Source organism: Cryptomeria japonica, chromosome 7, assembly GCF_030272615.1.
Source record: "Cryptomeria japonica chromosome 7, Sugi_1.0, whole genome shotgun sequence".
Lineage (NCBI taxonomy): Eukaryota > Viridiplantae > Streptophyta > Pinopsida > Cupressales > Cupressaceae > Cryptomeria > Cryptomeria japonica.
In genome coordinates, this window is record NC_081411.1 from 240,609,547 (window position 1) to 240,631,588 (window position 22,042).

At 38.4% G+C, this 22,042-nt stretch overlaps 2 protein-coding genes across 8 annotated transcripts in view; one reads left to right on the forward strand and one right to left on the reverse strand.

Moving 5' to 3' along the window:
- The window catches only part of LOC131855785 (protein GID8 homolog), a 65,411-nt gene that overhangs the window by 19,875 nt on the left and 23,494 nt on the right, over positions 1–22,042 (forward strand). For all 7 annotated transcript variants that reach the window (XM_059208007.1, XM_059208006.1, XM_059208000.1 and 4 more), the window contains one exon: positions 15,986–16,117. In XM_059208007.1, coding sequence (XP_059063990.1) covers positions 15,986–16,117 — 132 coding nt within the window. The remainder of the gene's footprint in view (positions 1–15,985; positions 16,118–22,042) is intronic.
- Positions 18,018–20,936, reverse strand: LOC131064120 (uncharacterized). Its single transcript, XM_057998149.2, has 3 exons — positions 19,616–20,936; positions 18,802–19,500; positions 18,018–18,707 (listed from the first exon to the last, which is right to left on the reverse strand). The coding sequence occupies exons 1-3, from the start codon at positions 20,771–20,773 to the stop codon at positions 18,327–18,329; spliced, it is 2,238 nt and encodes a 745-aa protein (XP_057854132.2). The 5' UTR covers positions 20,774–20,936; the 3' UTR covers positions 18,018–18,326.

Below are 22,042 nucleotides of genomic sequence, written 5' to 3' on the forward strand. Positions count from 1 at the left end.
CAAACAAGCCTTGAATTCTCCCTCGAATCTGGAAATGAGTATCTGATCAAATAAATAAGATTTCCCTGAAATCAGGACATCATAACTCTGCCTTCTTTATAATCTGATTTTGAATTTAAATCCTTAATTTTCTTGTCCAAGTGACACGTCTTTTCTTTCAAAGGCCAACTTCCTATTTCTTTAGAGCCACACCTTGCGTCATGGTTCATTGTGGATTAAAGGGGCTTAGGCATGTGCTGGGGATGGTGAGGTGGATGCTCCTTCTTAAAAAAAAATAAAATGCTTTAAAAACTTTTCTTCTATCTTAGAGTTTGGTGGGGCCCAAGCAATGACCTGGCAAGGGGGATGAAGAGATGTTTTGGGGAAGGGAAGAGTAGTAAAGAAAAGTGCCACGTGAGAAAAGGAAGTAGAGGATGTTGGGGGAAAGGGAGACATAAGGGATATAGATGTGGGGGATGTAGGGAAGGGCAGGACATACCGTGGGGGGTAAGGTAGATGAAGGATGTGGGAGGTATAAGGGGTAGTGAAGGGTTAGGATATGTTAGGGAGTAAAGGGAGTTGGTGGTGGGAAGTAGAAGGATAGGCTAGGATGGGATGGGGGTTAGGCTAACGGAAGGAAGGTGGGTTAGGATAGGTAAGCTTAGGGGAATATGAGGGGTAAAGGGTATGGGGTGTGGATGGGTAGGTTAAGAGGTGTGAGGTATAGGTTAGAAAATGTAGGGAATGGAAGGTATGAGAGGTAGAAGAAAGGTAGGAAGTGAGGATAAAGGTTAGAGGAAGGTATGGTGAAGGGAAGGAGATGGGAGTGGAAGGTAGGAAATAGAAGGTGTAGGTGAGGTGGAAAGGTAGATGGAGGATGGCAAGGTAGGTGGGTTAGAAGATATGGTAAATGGAAGCTGGGAGGTATAAGGGTTGAATAAAAGTAGGTAGTGGGGTGAGATGGAAGGAAGGGTGTAGGGATGAAATGTTAGGAAGGTGAGAAGATGGAGGTGGAAAGGTGAAGTGGAAGGAATGAATGATGGAGAGGTAGAAGAGATGAGATGTTAGGAAATGGGGAAGGTCATTGAGATGGAATGAAGTTGAAGGGATAGAAAGGTGAAAAGAAATGGAAATGAGGGGAGATGGAAGGAAAGCAATTGGGCTTGGGCACCCACTGGCAGTGTTGGGAGAGGCAGTTCGGCAGCTTGGTTGTGCAAAGGAAGCGTTATGCCTCATTTCATTCTAATGAGAGAGACTAGACTTGATCAGCTCCTGACAATCTACACTTCTTCAAAGCAAAGGCTAATAGCCAAAAGACTCCACAACTAACCTAGAAAGCAGAAAAAAGTGGGGGTCCCCATTCGCAAAGGGGCGATGTGTGAAAATGTCACAATAGGTAGTTGATAGAATGACCATTAAGGGAGAATATTAGAATATTTTTAGTTCACAATTTTTAGTTCTTCAATTAATGGCCATTTAGGGGTTTTATTTATTAGTTTATTTTAGGCTTCTATTTTTAGAAGGCGTAGTTCTATTTTAGCTTCAATTGAATCTCTTGTAATTGCCTTATATACTCTTTTAATTCATTCAATAAAGTACACAATTGATTTTTTGTTTCATAACAAATGATTTTTTATATATTAGACATTCATCAAATACCCAAGACTAGCGCAATTCAAATTTAGATCCACAATTGAACTTGTGCTTAGCAAGGTTCAGACTAACCATGCATTGCAACTTGCAATCAACAAATTACAAATGGTATGAATCGGAATTCCATCAAATGTCATCACATTTCTCCATTATAATCCATGAAATTTAGCTATATTCGAGAAGTAACAAGAAACCATGCAAAATGTTGCAACAACACATAAGGATTTACCGTGCTTCAACGAAAATCATGTATTAATTTCAACAAGTCTTTGCAACAACTTTGAGCTTCCTCCTCCTACTCTACTGCGAACTACTATCTAACAACTATCAACCTTTACTAACTGAGCCTTATATAGAGGTCTCGTTTACAATAAAATGGCTCAGATTGATTCAAGATCAACTATCGAGATTGCATGGCAAAACCCTAATTAGGGTTAGTTACAACTAACTTTATTCAACCAATGAGAAAATTACATTTTGATGGATTGATGTGCTCTTTCGATTATGAACAAATAAGAAATGAGGTTAGGTATGTTGAACAATTTTCGATGTAGTGCCATGTGTCACTTTCTCCTTCACTGGGTGATCAGGTTCATCGAACTTGGACATGTCGATGTGAAGCAACTTCATTGGTTGATGATGATTGGATGCCACCTCAACTGGCATCTTGTAGATCATCACAAAGAAGTGATTGTGTTGGGGCAATATCTCGATACTCAACATTTCCAATTGCCCCGATGTGATGATGATGGGACATATTCCCAAATTGTATCATTTAGATCAAGTCTCTAACTTTACTTAACTCTTTTGTAACTATGTCTATTTGATCACGTTTGCATTTTCATTTCCGTACTTGGGAATTCTCTTCTTTGTATGATGAATTTCACTTTGAACCTTGCCTTGATCCTTGGACACATTGACTCCTCCCTTTGACATTCTTCATAATGTCTGGAATTCCTCGGGATGCTTTGGATTTGATATCCATGTTAGGGAATCCTCCTTGTGTTGTACCTATCTCACATTCATCCTCATCATGACACAAAATTGCCTTTCCTTGGTGAAAATATTGAATGTGGAATATCCCTTTGATGTGATTGATTTCATTGACGTTGGAGTGCATGTTGCCCAAGTTTCACCATCATGGTAAAGTCTTCTCCATATCACCTTTGAGGATCCATGATTTCCTTGACGTGAATTCACATGTTAGGCTATGGATCTTGGATTTCCAATGGAAATTTAAGGCAATTGCAATTGTATCCTTCCTTATGTAGATCCTAACACTTGCTCTGTTGAAGTGTTCCTTCCTTGATGACTTTGATCTCTTGCCTTGTGAAGACCTTCATGCTGAATGCAATCCCTTTTCAAGCTCCATAAGTTCCCTTGAAAGGTGAAACATCTTCAACATGATTGATTTCCTTTATCTTCTTTGTCTTGGATGTGAAACACCTCCTCACTTTGGAATGTAGGCCTAGTCTTGGAATTTCCTTGATGAATTGCTGAGTTTTTTGCTAATTCTTCACTTTATTTTTTTGGAATCCTTGGTGTTCAGCTATCCTTGTTTTTGATTTCCTTATCCTTATCGTATCCTGAATTTGTTTCTTCTTTTGTGCACCATCATTGTTCCTCAATGGCTCATGTTGTCCTTGACTTCATGTTGTTCATTCTATGTGGTTGAGTCATCTTCTGTCAGCTGATTGAAACACACTTGAACCTTGATTTATCCTCATCACTATGCCACCTCAACCCTTAGTCGTAAACCTGTAAACAAACACATTTTATTTAAGACATTAAAAACGAGAACAATGAATTGAATTTCTGATCTAACATTTGCCTATGTCTGCTGGTCAGCTTCTTTAAATTCGCTTTGAAATTGCATGACATTGTGGTTAAAATGAAAAGTTTTCATCCTTCTTAAATATGCTCCCTTAATTTAAAATCATACCTCCTTTAGCCAGGCTGACTCGCACATTTAATTTGTTTGAAATTAATCATATAAAATTCCTTCAGGTCGGCTGCCTTAACCATATTTATTTTGCCCTTTTTAAGAATAATAATTTTCCTCTCAATTAGGGCCAACTTAGGCACCTATTCTCTTCTAAGTGGGTTTTATAGGGTTAATAGGACAAAACATAAGCTGAGCGCACTTTAAGTCCTCTTAAGGACATGCTTGGGTGGGATTACTATATTGTGAAGGATCAGGAAGTCGACTCAGTCCACTCCCTTATCAAGTCGGTTAAAGAAGAACATTGTGGCGTTGATTCATATAAATTAAGGTTAAATTGCCCTCCATATCACATTCTCTTATCGAAATAGACACACTTGCTTTGCACTGCATACAAGTTTTAGGTCCAATTTTTAATTTGCAGGTCCAATTCTATGTTCTTTGACCTGATTTTGATGTTTTTCAAGGCCTGATTTTGAAAGCTGACTGCTGGGCGGGATTTAGGAGATGTCAAGGACTAATTGAGGGCAAATTTTTGGTATGGCCTAGGACAAGGAGTGAGTGAAAATGAGGTGAACTTATGGACTGATCAAGGCGCATATGAGGGACAAGGATAAATGCCAAGCGCATCTAAGGGTTGCCTAAGAATAGGGACAAATGAGGGGTGTCTTTTAGATGTACCTAAGGATTTGTTGTGACCATTTTCACACATCACCCCATTGCAAATGGGGACCCCTTGTTTTTGCTTTTTAGGGTTTTGCTTTGGCGTCGCAACTGCTAATCACCAGTCTTTTTGCAAATGAGGAGTTTTGAGTTAGACTCATCTCGAGCCTAATAGAGAAATCATGCTCATAATCATAGATGGAACACTTTGAAATTCGTAGAGTTTTTGAGCTCTGCGAGTTTTTACGATTTTAACTCACAGTAGAAACTCGCTGAGTAATCCCAAACTCTGCGAGTTTCTTTTAAAAACTCGGCTAGACTAAAAAAAGAGGCCCAAACATGTGAAAAAGTTATCAATTTTTGTTTTTTCAGGGCAGTTTCATTCTCTTCATCAGAATATACATATGAAATATAACATTTAAGTATAAGTGGCATTTCAATATGTCTTTTTCTTTTCTTATATTTTATAACACCCGCAAGGGGCGATGCCCCTTGACCCCAACTTGGGGGCGCTGCCCCCAAACCCCCGTCGAAAAATATAGGGGGAAACTGCGCTAATGGAAGTAGGGAAAATTTAACCTCAGAGTCTGACTAGGCTCCATATAACAACATAATTAGCATTGAAGAAATCCTGGTATTATACATTTTAGAGTTGAAAGTTTGAAACTATGAGTATGAATGATGAAATAGACCTATCTCTCTACCCCTCTTTTTCTCAACCTCAAACCCCGGCGAGGGGTGCTACTTTCAACCTAATTTTAATTTGCAGATGCTTGGTGGCAAAGTTGGGGTGGAGGATGAGCCAACCATACCGAGCGAGGAGGCACAGTCACGCCTACTACAGACTTTTAGGACTAGACCCTCTAGTTTACCTCTCCCCTAGTTTTAGCTAGAGCTGGGAAGAGGAAGTTGTAATTGTAATTTCTAATGATGTATTTACTTTTGGTTTTACAAAAACTATTTACTATTTTGCTTCCAGCCATCAGCATTCCTCATGAGGATGCAATTTTGTAGATACTTTGCATTTAAATATATCTAGAATCAACTTGTTTCTTTTGTGTTATCATTTATTGACTCATTGGATGCATTTTCTCATTAAATTTTGCAAAAAAATTGCATTTTTTATTAAAATTAAGCGTGTTTTTACGTTGCCGAGTTTTTTTCTCAGGGGCTTGGCGAGTCAAGCCGAGTCGCGAGTAGTCCAACTATGCTTAGAATCATGTTTGAACATTGTCAAAGTGCTTAGAAGGTCTGAAGGACGAGGATCTCAATTGCTTTGGGTCATTTCTAACAACTTTCTATTTTTAGGAATTTCTACTTTTTTGCTTTTTTCTAAAAATAGAAAGTTTGATTTTTTGGCACTTTGGGCACAATCCAAGAAGCAGCTTTTTTGGCTTGCTTTTTGCCTTTTCCTGCATTTTTAGAAGTAGAACCTGGGTTTCGTTCCTCATGTGATTTGATCACTGCCCATGTCTTCAGATTCAAAATTTTTTGCCTCTAAATACAAAAAGTAGGGTTATGTTTTTTCTGCTTTTTTTTGAGATTTAGGGTTTTGACCCTGAGGCCATATCATTGCTGCCCATGTTGTCAGAATTGAAAAATTTGGTCTCTAAGTGTAAAAGGAAGGTGGAAACCCTAATTAGGGTTTTGTTCCAGAAGATCACTCCTCAAGCCATTTCATTAGTACCCATGTCCTCAGAATTGAAAAATTATGTCATCAAGTGTAAAAAGCAAGGAAAGAGCTCCGAGCTAGGGTTTGTTCTAGAAGTTCCAAGTATGGTCATGGTTGAGCAAAAGAATCCATCTAAGTGTTGTGGCTATGAAGAGATTGTCCAAGAGCTGGTTCAACAACAAGCATGGCTTAAGGCACCTAAAGGCTGTCATCTTCAAATTTGCCCAAGGCAAGAGAGAAGATCATTTTCCAATCAGTAGTTGCAAGGTTTAGCAATGTCTAAGCATGTTCCATGTCAGCCTATGGCAAGGCAGCCATGAAGTCCGCCCTTCCTAAGAGAAGAATATCCAAGATTAACATCCACAAAGTCCGCCATGCCACGGAGAGGATGGCAGCTCACACATGAACTCTGCCTTGAACATGTCCATCATGCTGCCAAGTCTGCTTTGGCATGAATTCTTCCAAGTTCATTCATGCACAAACAAGTTGGCAGACACATGCTAAACTCCTACCTTTAGTTAAGAAACCCATGGCAAGAGTTAACTAGACTCCTACCTGCAATTAGCATGATGGGAAGGTTAGAGCAGCAGCTAAAGAAATCCAAGTGGCGCATGAACCTTCAAGTCCACCAAGAGGAACTTGTCAGATGATGCATGAAGTCCGATCTGCCTAAGAGAAGAATGTCCAAGCTTCATCAAACTCCGCCCAAGGCAATGTGTCCAAGATGCTTCCAAGTCCGCCATTGGTAGAGACTCTCCAAAGTCCGCCTGAGACATGAAAAACAAAGTTGGCAAGCAACCTTCAAACTCCGCTCAATAGCATGAAGAGGTGTCCAAGCCTATTCAAAGTCCACCTTGTCCATGATGTCATAAAGTTTGCCTAGGCAAGAGGACTAAAACAATTCCAAAAGCATCCCAAAGTTTGACATTGGTCAAAGACATAAGCAAGGTTCGCATGGAATAAAGAAAGGATGGCATGAGGTTAGGTTGACAAGTAAAGCACTTGGAAGGAAAGTGCACAAGCCAAAGTAATGTCCAAAGACATGTAAAGTCCACCCTCCTAAAAGAAACTTGGCATGATGTCTTCAAAGTCCGCCCCTATGATGGATGTCCAAACTTCTCCAAAAGTCTTACAAAGCATAAGCAAAGAACATCCAAGGCATGAGTAAGTCCACCTTAACACAAGGAAGATCCAATGAAGCTTGAAGACCGCTAGGCACAAGAGGTAGATGGCACAAGGGGAGCCAAGTCCGCCTTGGCTTGTAAGCTATAAAGTCCACCCTCTAGGAGAAAGACTAAAGCAAAACAAAATCTTGGCTAATGCACACTCCAAAGTCTGCCCAAATACATGGAAAAATGGCTAAGACTATCTAAAAGTCCGCCTTGGCTAGTGGACCATGGAGTCCGCCTTGGGAGAATTGTCCAAGCTAGTCTTAAGTCCGCCTATGATGGGAGAGGGTTGGCAAAGACAAGGAGGTAAAACACAAAACAATTTGGAAGGAAAAATGAAAAGAATTGTCTAAACAACTCTAAAGTCCGCTCTATGAAGGATAGGACAAACAAGTTGGACGTCCAAACAACCATCAAGATGAGCATGGCATAAAACTTGTGAAGTCCGCCTAGCAAGATGAAAGAATGGTGAGACATTCTCGAAGTCTACCTTGGAAAGAGGGCAGATAAACATTCAAGTCCGCTCTACTCAAAAGATTGGCATGACAAAAGAAGATAAATTTTTACCAAGACGTATTACGCAAAGTTTGGAAGTTGGCAAAACATTAATCTTCCAAGTTTGCATAGGCATAAATGGAATATTTGAAGATGCTTGAGCAAGACATAAAAATTTGCCTATGGCCCAAGGATAAGACATAAAGACAATTGACTTGCCACATTGAAGAGAGAAAATGGCTAAAGGGAAAAAACAAATTTGACAAAGTAGCACATGAAATCAAGGGTCAAACAAAAGAACAGGTTGGAAAATAAAAGTTTGACACATGAAAAATGGCTGTGTGGAATTTTCCACTACCAAAAGAATCAAATTCTGACCAAGTGTTGGAGAAGAAACAAGAAGAAAGAAGAAGAATAAAAATGGAAAATAAAGGAGAAGATGAATAAAATCCTTGTCCAAGGGCGGAGTTTGTTCTACTCAGCACAAGCCAGGTCCAAAATTGAAGTCAAATCCACAGGCAAAGTTCATTCAGGCATAGAAATGGTCAAAATCTTGGCTAGGTGTTGGAGGTTCCACATGAAGGTGCCACAAAATAAAATTGACTAGCCAAAATTTGGCTATGGGAAATACTTCATAGAAAAATTTCCAATTATCTTCATTGTGGCAAAGACACAGAAGAATTCTTCTCCAAATTCAGGACACATGAAAGAATTTCAAGGCACCAAGAAAGAAAAGTCTTCAAACTTGGCGAAAATATAGAAAGAAGTTCCAGACTACTTGAAGGATTTCATCTCCTGAAGAGTCAAAGACAAGCTCCCAATTAGAATCCGATGGTGGCAAGAAGAGTATTCCAAACTTATTTCCATACTTGGACAACTTTTTCGTCACAAATTGGAGAATCCAAGGAGGACATTCAACAATCAGATTGTTCTAAGTCAACATGTCCAGGTTCAATGAACCTTACTTATCCAGAAGCTTCTAGAAGGAACACTTCACAATGCAACAACCTTCTATTTTATTATTGGTGTATATTTAGCAAAAAGGACAAGTGTCCTCAAATGTAATTTTCTCATTGGTCGAAGGGTAGTTAGTTGTATCAAACCCTAATTAGGGTTTTATTTTGTAATCTCAAACGTTGATTAAAAATCAATCTTAGCCATTGAATTATAATTGGGGAGCCTATAAATTTAGCTTGCCCCTCATTTGTAAATCATGGGAGCATGTTGCAAAACATGTTGAGATGAGCAATTGTTACTCAGGATTGCCAAAATAACAAGTAATGCATCTGTTCAAATTGATGGTGATTATTTCCCTTATTTTGGAGTTTGCATGGTTCTTATCCCTCATCATAGTTTATATTTTATTTCAAGTTGTTAGATGAATGAAGGATTGATAGTTTAGATTGGTGAAACTTTGCTCATACTTTCTTTGGATAGATGATTTTCATTCAATGTGTAAAGTTAGCTTGAGCTTTGATGTGGACGCCTAACTTCTACTTTGAGTAATATTGTTCAATTGTTGGTATTATTCATAAGTATGAAAATCTTAAGCACAACCTTAGAAGTTTGCACATGCTTTGCATGGTTGTCCTAAGTTTGGCGAAACATAGTGTTGTTATTAGTTTCACCCAGTCTTTACTGTCTCTTAAATTCGTAGGAATAGATTAGAATTTTTAAACCCTTATCTCCTTTTCAGTTTTCTAGGAATCCATGATCCAAAACCCAAACGATAAATCTCCATTGTGAATTGAATGAGCCAAGCGTAGGTCCCCTTTGTATTTTAGCATACATAACCAAGGTAGCTATCCAACACAAAGTCACCCTTTCGTACATATAGACCTTGGAGTTGCCTTGTGGTCTTTCTCGCAATCTTGGCACAAGTAGTGATTTTGTTCAGGAGAAGATAGAGTATCCTTGGATATTTTATTCTAAATGTTCGGTATATGATAAGACGTACACTAGTAGGACTATGCAAGGAAGGGCGCATTTTAGATGTGGATAGGGACAAATGGTGAGCGGTTTGAGGTGTGCCCAAGGACAAGGACAAATTAATCAAGTTGAACGCATGTGAAGGGAACACGAGGACAATAATTGCTATGTGCAATTTCAAGTGTCCTAAAGGTAGTCAAGACTTTGGGTGCAATTTTCACAAGATACATGGAAATGTTAAGGTTGAGCGTATCCTAGGAGGTGGCAGGTACAACAAACAAGCTCCATTTCCACATGTTGAAGGACTTTAAACCAAGTAAAATGACATGATGGTTGTTTACCGCTACAACTGATAAATTAAATACAGGAAATAATAATGTGCATGACAATGTATTCCAGACACAATAGTAAAATATCTCTTTATTCACACATGCAATTATTATAGAGAAGAAGACTAGAGATGGTCGGCCAAGGATTACAATAGATCCGACTATATCGTACTACCTTCCGTGGTGGTATACAACATATTTAAAGGACTTGATGGTTGCCGAGAGGTACATTACTGTCAACCAACTGACACATAACTACCCAAGAGTGACAACCCACTTAATAAAATTAATTAATACATTGTCGTATAACAAATATTATCAAACATAACAATAGACAATTTATGTTGACTACATCATTCCCCCCAAAAGAAAAAGTCGTCTTCCAGACGACAAGTAAACATCAAGTAATATATAATGACAAGAGTGTAGGCAAAGACTTGTATTGGACAACCCCAACATGTAGTGTACCTGCCAAATCAAAAGGGGGTTTGGGGCCAACGCCCCCAACAGGGTCTCGAGGTAGTGCCCAGGGCGCGCTACCTATCGTGGTACAGGGCAGGTTCGAAGGGAAGCGCCCCCGTTGCCAATGCCAAATTTCAACCTTCAAAACCACACAGAAATCCATGGCGCACATGATTTTCGTGATTTTTTAAGACGCCAAAAGCATTGTTGATGAAGCGAGAAAATGGATATTTCCTAGTGTTTAACCATGGCCCAAGTGGCATTTCCACGTACGGCTTGCAACTTTTACTCACTTGCGACCTTGACTCGTTCTTCACATACAGGCTTGTCTGGTTTTCTACGTACGGTTTAATGTTAACGTAGTGTGTGTTTGAATTCAAGTATGGCTCCTCTGTATCGTACAACTTCTCTACGCCATACAGGCTTGACTTTTCTACTGTCACATGCGATTTTATGGACGACCTCAACCCATGCGTCCTCTTTTCTTGTCCGTACGGTATATGGCTGGTCCCATGTACGGTTTTTCATGTCTGTACGACTTATTATCTATCCTTTTGTATGATGTATAGGTTTTCCTTCTATTGGCTTGTTTATGTTTTCTACGTACAACCTCCTCCCCATTTGCTCGTACGGTGTATTCACGTACACCGTTCTCTTCTTCACTTGCCTATATGGCTATATTTCCTCGCTCGCATACAAACTGCCAATCTTTTCCTCGTATGGTTCAATGCTCTCGTATGAACTTTCATGCAACGGGAACAACCTCGTACGGGTGTCTATGCATCCAACACCGTACATATGTCTCTTAACTTGGTACAGTTCACTTCCTCTTTGTTGTCATATGGGTCCAACGTCATATGGATAGCTAGTGTTTTTCTGCCATACGGATTCCTGCTCATGTACGGTAACCTTCTGTACGGTATTTGCCTTCTCTTTGTGCAAACTCTTTTCCCTCGTATAGTCACTTCTTCCTGCGTTTGAAATCCCTTCCATCGTACAACCACTACCTATTTGCTCCTTGTCTCCGTACAATTTCACATTTAACCTTATTTTCCTTCGTGCAATCTTCACTCTCGGTACGAGAGGATGCCTATCGTACAAATTGGTCTTGCTGATGTGCTCGTTCCCTTTTGCATGTGGGTTCCGTACGACGTATGGACAGTTCATGTCTTCACGATGGTATATGTTAACTTCCTTACCATTATCTCCATCTCAACAACAGTCGGCTTCCTCCCAATGTTAATCGTCAACAACATGGGATCATTGGTCTCATTCCCCTCGAGTGGTGGTTTTCCTGTTAGTTTCTCCTCGTGTCTTACATTGTTTCTGGGTGACTGTGTCGTCTGTGTTGGCAATTGCCATTTTCATTTGTGGCATAGTTTGAAGAAGGTCTGCCACCTTGATGGGTATGGTCGTCTGTAGCACCTACCGAACTATGTTCTTCTTTGACTCCCGCAATGATGTACTTGTAGTTCCATTGGAGGTTACTTGTTCCTTCGCCAACACTTGTTCTACTTCAGCTCTGCCTTCTCAAGATCGTTCCTTTTCCGTACAAGAGTCTGAACACATCGCCACCTTTGTCCGTGTTGTCGTGATTGCCAAAACTGTGTCCTCTTGTTCCTCCACGTCCAACATATTAATACCCTTTTGCTTTGAGTAGTTGGTGTCTTCATGGTCACTTGGTTCACACCATTTACACAATAATTGTACGTTGTCTTTCTTGTTCTGGCAGTCTCTAGCAAAATGTCCCCATTCGCTGCATTGTCGGCACTGTATGATAGGACGTCCTCTTGAGTCGTATTGTATTTGGTTTCGCCCTTGTTGATTTCCATTGCTGCTAGCCGATACATTTTGTGGTTTTAGGTTGGACTCTCCCTGTGTGAAGAGTACTTGCGTACTTCTCATCTTCAAATTGTATGGGCACTCCTTGATTGAATGCCCCAACATGTGGCAAATCTCACAAAACATATTTTTAGTACAATTACCTTTCGTGTGCCCCTCGCTGTTTTTGCATTCAGTACACCATAGTTCATTACTATCTTTATTGGTTCCTTTCTTGGCCTTCAATTCTTTCATCATTCTCAACATATCCCATTGAAGGGCTCGTACGGTTTTGGATTCTTCGTCACTACTACCTTCGGTGCTCTCGTCATTGTTGGTCTTTCTCTTCTCTCGGGAGGAGGTTTTGTTTTCACTCTCGATGTCCATTGCTCGATTGTAAGCATCAACCTACGAGGACGAAGGCACGCTTTCGTCTTCTTGCTTTGATTGCACAAGGACTTGCTAAACAATGACAAATTATTGAATGATTTTGCGTGCATTCCTTATGAAGTCAAGGACTTGAATTTAAATTTCAAAATTCCATACTTGGACAAAGACTTTACCCTTTATTTCCATCATGTCAAGGTCGGAAAGTCTAACCTTGACAAGAAATTCTCCTTGTCAAAACATTTCATCCTTAGACTTCATCACTTTCAACACTTAGTGTTCTTCAGACATCAATCCTCAGGACAACCTTCCTTGACAACCTTGCAACCTTGACAACTATGACAACATTTTGCAACATTGACGACATTTCCAATCAATCTTGATGCCTCAACCATGGATTCCGGACATGAAACACGACTCCCTGAATTGACTAGATCATTCAACAAGACATAGCATCCTCACAGGTAAAAGGTTAAAGCTACAATTGTTGCCAAGTTAAAGACGACTAAACTAGAACACTATGTTGGGAAGCGAAAAAGTGGGGGGTTCCCATTTGCAATGGGGTGTGTATGTTTGCAACATAACACTAGTGCCAATTTGAATAAATTAGCCTGAACATTTCAACGATAAAGACCCAATGCAAACCTAGAACCTTTGAAAAATTCTTTTCAAAAGGGAAGAAGAATTCCAATTCTGATCAAGGCACCTCATCTTTGATTACCCAGGTGTGTGCAAATGTATTCATTCCTTCTCGCAAGAACATTGTGACGTATGTTACCTCGAGTTTCCGGGACAATTTTTTTTTTCCTAGAGTAGGGGGATGGCAGTGGGGACAGCTATATAAAAAATAGGGAAAATTTAAAATATATATGGAAATTTTAAATATTCGTATAAAAACATGGATAAAGCATACTTATATACATTATAAAACCTTAACATATAAAGAATGTGTTAAATAATTTAGATTGAGAGTTCGCATGAAAGTGCAAGTCAAACAAATAATCAAAATTTAATCATTAATTTTATGGGACACCCAGAGTACGGGTTTCCGAAAGTTTCCGAGTTTCTGGGACGTCTCCATTTCTGAGATGGGTAAAATTATGCCGGAAACGCGTCCCCGGGTAACAGTGATTGTGACCCTTTGATTCAATCGTGAAAAGCTATGTGAGTAGTCTTGACTCCAAAAGCATCCCGGATAAAGCCTCATTGCCAGTGAACATCTATAGCCCGACGAGGTTATAATTGTAATCTTATGAATATTGCTCCATTGCCAGCCAAGCTTCCATAGCCCCAATGGAGTTACGTGCATGTTCCCAAAGCCAAATACTTTGATATTTCATTTTTTAATTTTTTTTCTTTCTTTTGATACTGCTTTTCTTTTTAACTTTCACACTTTGCAATTTGGCTCATAAGCAATGAAGCTTATAAAGGGTTTGAGAATTACAGTGGTGCTGAATTAGGATTTTAGATTTTTCACTAGCCACAACTTCACCTAAGGAAGCACAATGACTTAGAGCAATTGATAAGGTGTGTAAAGTATAGCAATCGAAATACATCAGTATCAAGATACAATAGGTGATTCCCTTCCGAGTCAAGTCCAAATCCTAACCAAATGATAAAGCTAGAGAAGAATAACCTCGGACTCTAAAGAACTTAAAAAATAGTTATCTAGGAAATGGACCGAACATAAGATCAAAACTTGTGCTAGCGAATGCTAAAACAACACAACACCTTTCTCACAGATGAAGGTTCCCACTAAGGACACCAAAACTAAGCAATGACTCAAAGTAAACTATACTAAAGAAAACCAAGCAAAAGAAAAGCAAACTAACTACTTGAGCCACCTAAGAATCTCGAGCCAAATGATCCAAGACAAATTAATTGCTAGGCTCACTCAAAACAACTAAACTAAAACACACGAAAGGAAAACCTACTCTAAGCTATATATAAGACTCCTGGAATGGGCAAGACTCGAAAGGGTGAAATATGTACATGACTTTACAAGATTTCTCAAAATGTGCAACAAGAGCATGGCAAACGTGATGGTTGAGAGTTGTGCAAACTTATTGTTGAACTCGGAGAAATGATCTCTCACAATGCAACTCTTATATACAATAACATGATCAAGTAATATCAACAGTTGAGGCAATTCATAAGGTCCAGGGTTAATCCATATGCAAGTTTTTTTTTTCCCAAAACCCCAATAAAACATTTCACATTTGTTCCAAACATGATTGCTCATGAAAATTAGGTAAATATTACTTATCCTATATTTTTTGATGAAATCAATGGATTTATTCAAATGGCTGCAATAACTTAATCTCTGAAATATATTTATTGTTGTTCTTCTAAATTAATTTTATTTCTGCTGTATATACTTTTTTTTTAGACTGCAGGAATCGGGTATAGCACCCCCTTATAAACTGCAGTGCGCTGGGCAAACTTTTTAACGTGACTGGTGACGCTTGCGCGACACGTCCTCCGGTACCACGTGGGCTCGGGGGAGACTAGACCTCGTGCTTCACCACTGGAAGCTCTCGCCAATCGAGCTAGGCCCCCAGCCCCTCTGCTGTATATACTTATGCCTTTTTATAATCTGATTTATTTCAATTCTCATTTTATTTCTATTCCTAAATAGGTTTCTTAATTCCCAATTCTTACTTCCTTCATTCATGCCTTCCTCAAGTGAGGCTTTCTCCTTTGGAAGGGTCACAACTGATAGTTTTGAAAAGATGCAACTTACGCAATTGCTGCCTTTTCACCTTGCAATCGCTGCCTTTTGTTAAGGTTAATAAAGATTGCTGCTTAGACTACCATAATTAGCCACTACTAGGGGAAATTGCTGACCAGCAATGGTAATTACTCTTTTTTGTTGTACGTGGGTCAGCCTGTCACATTGAACAGCTATTATTTGTCTATTTTTTGCCTAGACTTATTTATAAGGTCGGCCACTTGAATTGCTAATATACTGTTACCCAGGTTTACTATTATTAAAGGCTGTAACTTGTTTTTATTAAGGTTGCTAAGCTTAGTGTGGCAGGGGCATGACGATACGATTGTGGATGTTTGAATAGTAAGTTATTGGCTATGGATTGGATGTATATGACATATCTTTTTTCTGTGATAAGAACCTGATTGCAATGTGTGTTTAACAAGTAAAAGTCCTATCTACTTGTGATTTGTATCTAATAAAATTATTATTATATCTTCTTTTAACTGCTGTATACAACAATGAATTCTTTTAGAGGACAGAGAAAAACTGGGATTGTTTCTATTGAGGACCAAACACTTTCACGTAAAAGACAGAAAGTTCCTCCATTGCTTTCCTTAAAGAGATTACATTTTTTATTGTTCCTTATTGAACTTGAAGTTTATTTGTGCATTGTGCATCATCTATCTAGAATGATAATTTGTAATCTGAAGACAGAGTTTTAATGATTTCAAATTGTGGTTTTTTATTAAATGAGTGTTACTTTTGATGCAGATTTTGGACACGAATCCTCAACTCTTTTTCCATCTACAACAACAAAGGTTGATAGAGCTTATACGCAGTGGAAAACTACAAGAGGCACTTGAATTTGCACAGGAGGAATTAGCCCCAAGGGGAGAAGAAAACGTAATTATTTGTATTTTTTCTCATCTTTTTCAAGGTTGATCTGTTTTGTGCTATAGCTCTTTTTGATGCATTAGTTATATGTCTCTCTCATCTGTAAGTCCATCAATTTACTATCTCCTTTCATCTGTATACTTTTGAACTTGAAGTTTATTTGTGCATTGTGCATCAATTTACCATGCAAGTTTTGAAGTTTAATTGCTCTAAATAAATGCCCTTGCAAACAAAAGGTCAATGGTGTAATAATGCAATGCTTCAACAGGAAAATTTTCAGGACAGTTTACTTTTGGCATTATATTATTTTTCTTAACGGCCTTATTCTTTGTATCTCAAGGAATTAAAGAATTTAGAATCTGTTCATAAATTTATTTTCCAATAGACATTTGTAGTGCAATTTACTCAGCATTATAACTCAAGCAGATATCTGGAACAATATCACCTTAGTAAAGAGGAGTGGTGTAGACATAAAATATCAATGTGATTGCTTGAACTGGTTAGTTAAAACTTAAACCCATTATTAACATCATGCCATGTGTCTTGAACCTACTTGTTGACGTGCGTTTTGTGATCACACCCAACATAGAATAAAGTTTTCCAACAGTCACTTTATCCTGTCTTGATCAAAACCAGATGTATGCTAAGATTGCAGGAAGATCATACATTGACTCCAAGGTTCCAACTGCGTACTAGCGACTTTACTGTGGATATAGATTCATTTGGCTTTGATGTTTGTTTGTGATCCAAGGGGACTTACATTTGGATCATTCTTTCACTTCTTTGTTGTGGCTGAAACTTCATCGGATATAGCAATTCTGTGATGTTTCTGTTTCAAATGAACTAAATTGGAATAAGGGGAAAGGGTTTAGGAAGACTAAGCTAAATCTAAGAACTCAATAGATAGCAATGCTTCGAATGATATCAACCATGCTTTACTTCACCACTAGTAGACAACTAGATAAAACAGGTGCAATCTGCAGAGGATATGTTTGAAAGATTCTAAACCACTAATGAACACCATCAAAGAACAATGTTCATCAAACAGTTTAGGTTAAGCATGCACATAAAAATAACCCAGTCCAACCTTGCACTGTTGATAGAAATCATATACCAACAAAAGGTATGAGCATTCGATCTTCACCTTAAAACATTACAATCAACTTTGTTCATCTATCTGCTTGGAAAATAAAATTCTACTCTAAGTGAGGAAGGTGAAACCATGCAAGTTTTGAAAAATAACTTAAGTGGACGCTATCAGAGAGCAATGCATCACTATTATTATCTCAGTAACTTATTGCAACAATTTCATACAATCTCCCTCCTTTACAAATGAAGGGGTGAACCCCTTATATAGGCCTCCAACCTTGATTACTTGCAAATCCTAATTAGGGTTTGACCCAAAAGATTCAACACACATGATGCAACAAGGTGGGAATAAACATTAATGACCTATCATGTCCATTATCAATTAATTACATTCCTGCCAAAAATGGCGTCCATTATACATTAAATGCACCACCTCTTTCAAGTTCACCCAATGTGTAATAATGTTCCATCACGTAATAAATTGCCCATTGTGCAATAAATGCACCATCACTTCCAAAATTGGTTACATACAAAAGATGCCCCACCATTAAGTACAATGGCTGCCATGTAATGAATTAGCTGCCACCTTGGTCAAATATTCCTATTAGAATAATATCTTTCTCTGTGTTATTAATGGTCATTTAAGTTGTTTCTAATTTCGCCTCTAGTTAACGATTGTTTCTTTTAGAAACATCGTCTTTGTAACTCTATTTAAAGGAGCTTTGCCTCCTTGATTAATTGAACAACATCGATTCTTTGAAATCCATATGCTTTTGCATCTGTATTATGCTAAGTTGCCGGTACGGGTACGGGTACGGGTACGGGTACGTGGGTACGGTACGCTGGTACGGCATTTTTTTTAGGGGGGGCCTGGGTACGTATGGGTACGTCCGTACAAAAAAATGTAAAAATCATAAATATATACATATATACACTCTAATAAGTAGAAACAAAAATTAAATTTAGAATCCCACATATCATCCATATGCTAAACAAAACTTGGAACTATCATATATGATTCATATTGATATAACTATAAGTCTATAACAAAATTACAAACTTTGAATGTTATGATAGATATCGAATTCATTGTTCACTGGCTCAACCGTTCAACAATAAAATGACACAACTAATAATCAGCAATAGCATCATATGGGTCACTAGGAAGATCAAGATCAACATCATCATTGACATTAGATGATGTAGGTAGAGTACTGGAACCACATGCAGCCTCACTGCCACTTGCACTAGCAGCACATTGGCTATTAGACTCCCCAGAAAGTAAAGATTGTGTGGCAGCTGAAAAATCCAAATCAGTTCGCTCTGGATCTACATCCCAAAACTTTGTGCTCCCATCCTTATACTCATTTTGTTTATGAGTAAGAAGGCGCAAGTTTGAATGCACATAAACGAGCTCTTCTGCCTTACTTGCTGCCAGTCGGTTGCGTTTCACTGAGTGGATAAAGGAGTATGTGCTCCAATTTCGCTCAGATGAAGAGGAACTAGCAACCTATTGAATAATTGACACAAAGTGAGAGGGTGACAATTATAACTATTTTATAAAAAATCTAAATTTAGAGAGCAATAAAAATTAAGAAACTTACTTGCGATAAAACTTTGATTGCAAGAGTTTGAAGGTTTGGTGATGTATGGCCATTGAGGTACCACCAAGCATGAGAATCCTTTTTATACTTGTCACGGAGAGCGGAAACACTTTGACCATTGGAGGCTACAAAATCAGCAAACTCACTTGTCATTAAATCCTCCATTTCAGAATCTGGGAAGAGTTTAGTAAGTGCTGTCCTACACCCTTCACTGACTTCTGAATCTCTATATGGTGGTACCCTTGATGGCTTAGCAAGCATTTCATCACTATAAAATTTGGGAGTCAATGCAAATGCAAGAAGATGTAGTGGGGTGGTCATTTTGTTCCACCGCTCAACACAAATTGATTGAACCTCTTTGAAGAAAGTTTCTTCGGGATCTTGCTCTTTTGCATTGATGATGGCTTTCATTTTCTCAATCATCGAGTCAATGCCATCATATACCTCTCCCAAACATGGGTGATCCATGTCAGTATAACGGATCATACTCATGATGGGCTCAGTGAAACTCAAAAGATATTCCACTCGATCCCACCAAGTGTCATCTAGGATCATGCGCTTTACATTTGCTGCCCTTTCAGTATTGGATTGCCTCCATAGGGACCAACTTTGACTAATTACCATGCTAGCAAGTGGCTGTCGCACCTTCACAAGTCGCCTCAAGACGATTGTGTTGGATGCAAATCGGGTCTCGGCAACCTATTCAAAAATTAAAAATAAAAATTAGAATACAAAGAAGACATGATAAAAAAAATAAAATTAAGTAACCATCAAAGTGAAATGTAGATTTTAAAAATTGAAGTGTTTCAATTACCTTTAGCAACTCCAACTGTGAAAATGATCTGAAAATGGCCTGTGACATGTTATGGTTTGTGATGAACATTTGGATCTCTTCAGCCTCAACATAAATTTGTTTGATCCAATCTATTTTCCTGCCTATCTTTTGTAGCATGAGGTTGAGAGAGTGGACAGCACAAGGTGTCCAAAATATGTGTTCAAACCGTGTCTCAATCAACATACCTGCAGCTCTACAATTCTTTGCATTATCCGTTATTACTTGGACAACATTTTGAGGTCCCACATCTTGAATGCATTGTATAAGGATGTTAGCAATAAATTGTGCATCCTTCACCTGTCCTTCACAATCCACAGCTTTCAGAAACATTGCCCCTTTAGGGCACACTGCAATTACATTAATTAATGGCCGATTTTTGGTATCCTTCCATCCATCTGAAATGATGGACACCCCTGTTTGTTTCCATGAATTTCTAATGGGAGCCAATGCATTGTCTATGTTTTTTACCTCCTTTGCTAGTAAGGTGCTACGCACCTTCTCATAACCTGGCCCTATGTACCCTTGTGGAGCCTCATTTACCTTTTTCAACATATCCTGCCAATATGGTGATCGTACCACATTAAATGACAAACCGTTTGCATATAGACATCTTCCAACGGATTGATCTGCAATCTCTCTAGCATCATTCTTAAATGCTCTCTCTAATGGTCCCTTGCTTCTCTTCACAATAACAGGTTCTTCACTAATTGGGTCCAAGAATGGGTGGCTCTCTACCACGATATCAGGAAAATCGCTATAAGATGGAGAAGTAGGGGGCCTCTTTGATTTACTTCCTCTTCTTGTCAACAAAGGATGGTTTGAGGCACGACCAACTCTTGCATCTGCTTCCTCTTGCTCTCTAATATATCCTGCTATTTCTTGAGGTGACATCCCATTTCCATTCTTTCCTAGACATGGTTTGATTCCTTGTTGGGGAATGGCACAAAAATGGGCTTTGACACGACTGTAGGAGCTAGTTTTTTTCGTACTACAGAAGTTGCATATCCATAAAAATGTTCCACCACCTTTTACTTGGTCTATTATTTTGACATATTTCCATAAAGGTGAATTTGGGTCAGTTTTGAAAGTCCGTTGAGGAGTAGAGCTTTGAGGAGTAGAGCTAGTAGTCGTTGCCATTATGATTTCTACAACAAATTAAAAAAAAAATATTAATATTTAATATTAAACAATAGATTATAAATGTTAAATATATAAATAATAAAATTAAATTTAATAATTTATTTAAAATAAAAGTGAAATTATTATAATTATGAAAGTTATTAGGTTTTTAAAAAATATACCTATTATTAAATTATTATTATTTTTAATATTTTAAAAATGAGTAGTTTTTAAAAAAAATTAATTATAAATATTAAAATTTAACAAATTAATAAATTTTAATTATTAAATTAAAATATTTAAAAATATAACAAACTAATATAGTTTTTAAAAAATATACCTATTATTAAATTATTATTATTTTTAATATTTTAAAAATGAGTAGTTTTTAAAAAAAATTATTATAAATATTAAAATTTAACAAACTAATAAATTTTAATTAGCAAACTATTATAAAAAAAAAAAACTATAATAAATATTAAAATTTAACAAACTAATAAATTTTAATTATTTTTTTAACTATAATAAAATTTAATAAAATATAGCACACTATAATAAAAAAATTAATATCATACCTGATCCCGAAGCCCTCCCGCCGTGGCGCCTCCCGCCGTCGTCGCGCGCCTGCTCTGTGCCTTCGCCCTCCTGCCGTGGCGCCTCCCGCCGTCGTCGCGGGCGTCCTCTGTGCCGTTGCCTCCTGCCGTGGCCCGTGGCGCTTCCTCTGTGTCTGCGTGCCTTCTTTCACCACTGTGCCATCGCGCGTCCTCAAACCCCTGTGCCGTCGCGCGATATGGTTTCAAAATTTCGCGTTTTTTCGGTTTTCACGAGTTTTTATTTTTGCCTTTGCTTTAGGGTTTTAAATGTTAAATGACATATTCGACCCGTGGAAAAACCCCTCGAAATTTGCGAATGATGCGGATTCGTCAAAAAAACCGTATGGAATCGCCACGTTTACACCGGATGCGTCGGGATTCGTGAGTCAAATATCGGATACGTTTCAGGGGGAAAAAATCGGTACCCTGTCCGAATCCACAGGGATTCCGGGGCGAATCCGAATCCGATACGCACCGCATCCGGATTCGTGGGCAAAATGGGAAGTACCGGTAACTTAGGTATTATGGTATCAGAGCCTTGGTTATTTTCGAAATAGTTTTTTTGAAAAATTTCTTTGTTTATTCGAAATTGCTACTTTGGCAGTTCGTTTTGGCTGCAGCTACTAGGGTTTTCTGGCTATTTTCTGCCCTCTCTCGCGACCTGTCTCTCTTGCATTTCACGCAACCACGTGGC

Excerpts from the sequence above, each read along its gene's own strand:
- LOC131064120 (XM_057998149.2), bottom strand. The coding sequence starts at position 20,773 with ATGGCAACGACTACTAGCTCTACTCCTCAAAGCTCTACTCCTCAACGG. Across the intron at positions 19,501-19,615 it reads CACAGTTGGAGTTGCTAAAG|GTTGCCGAGACCCGATTTGC; the intron begins GTAATTGAAACA and ends ATTTTTGAATAG. Across the intron at positions 18,708-18,801 it reads CAATCAAAGTTTTATCGCAA|GTTGCTAGTTCCTCTTCATC; the intron begins GTAAGTTTCTTA and ends ATTATTCAATAG.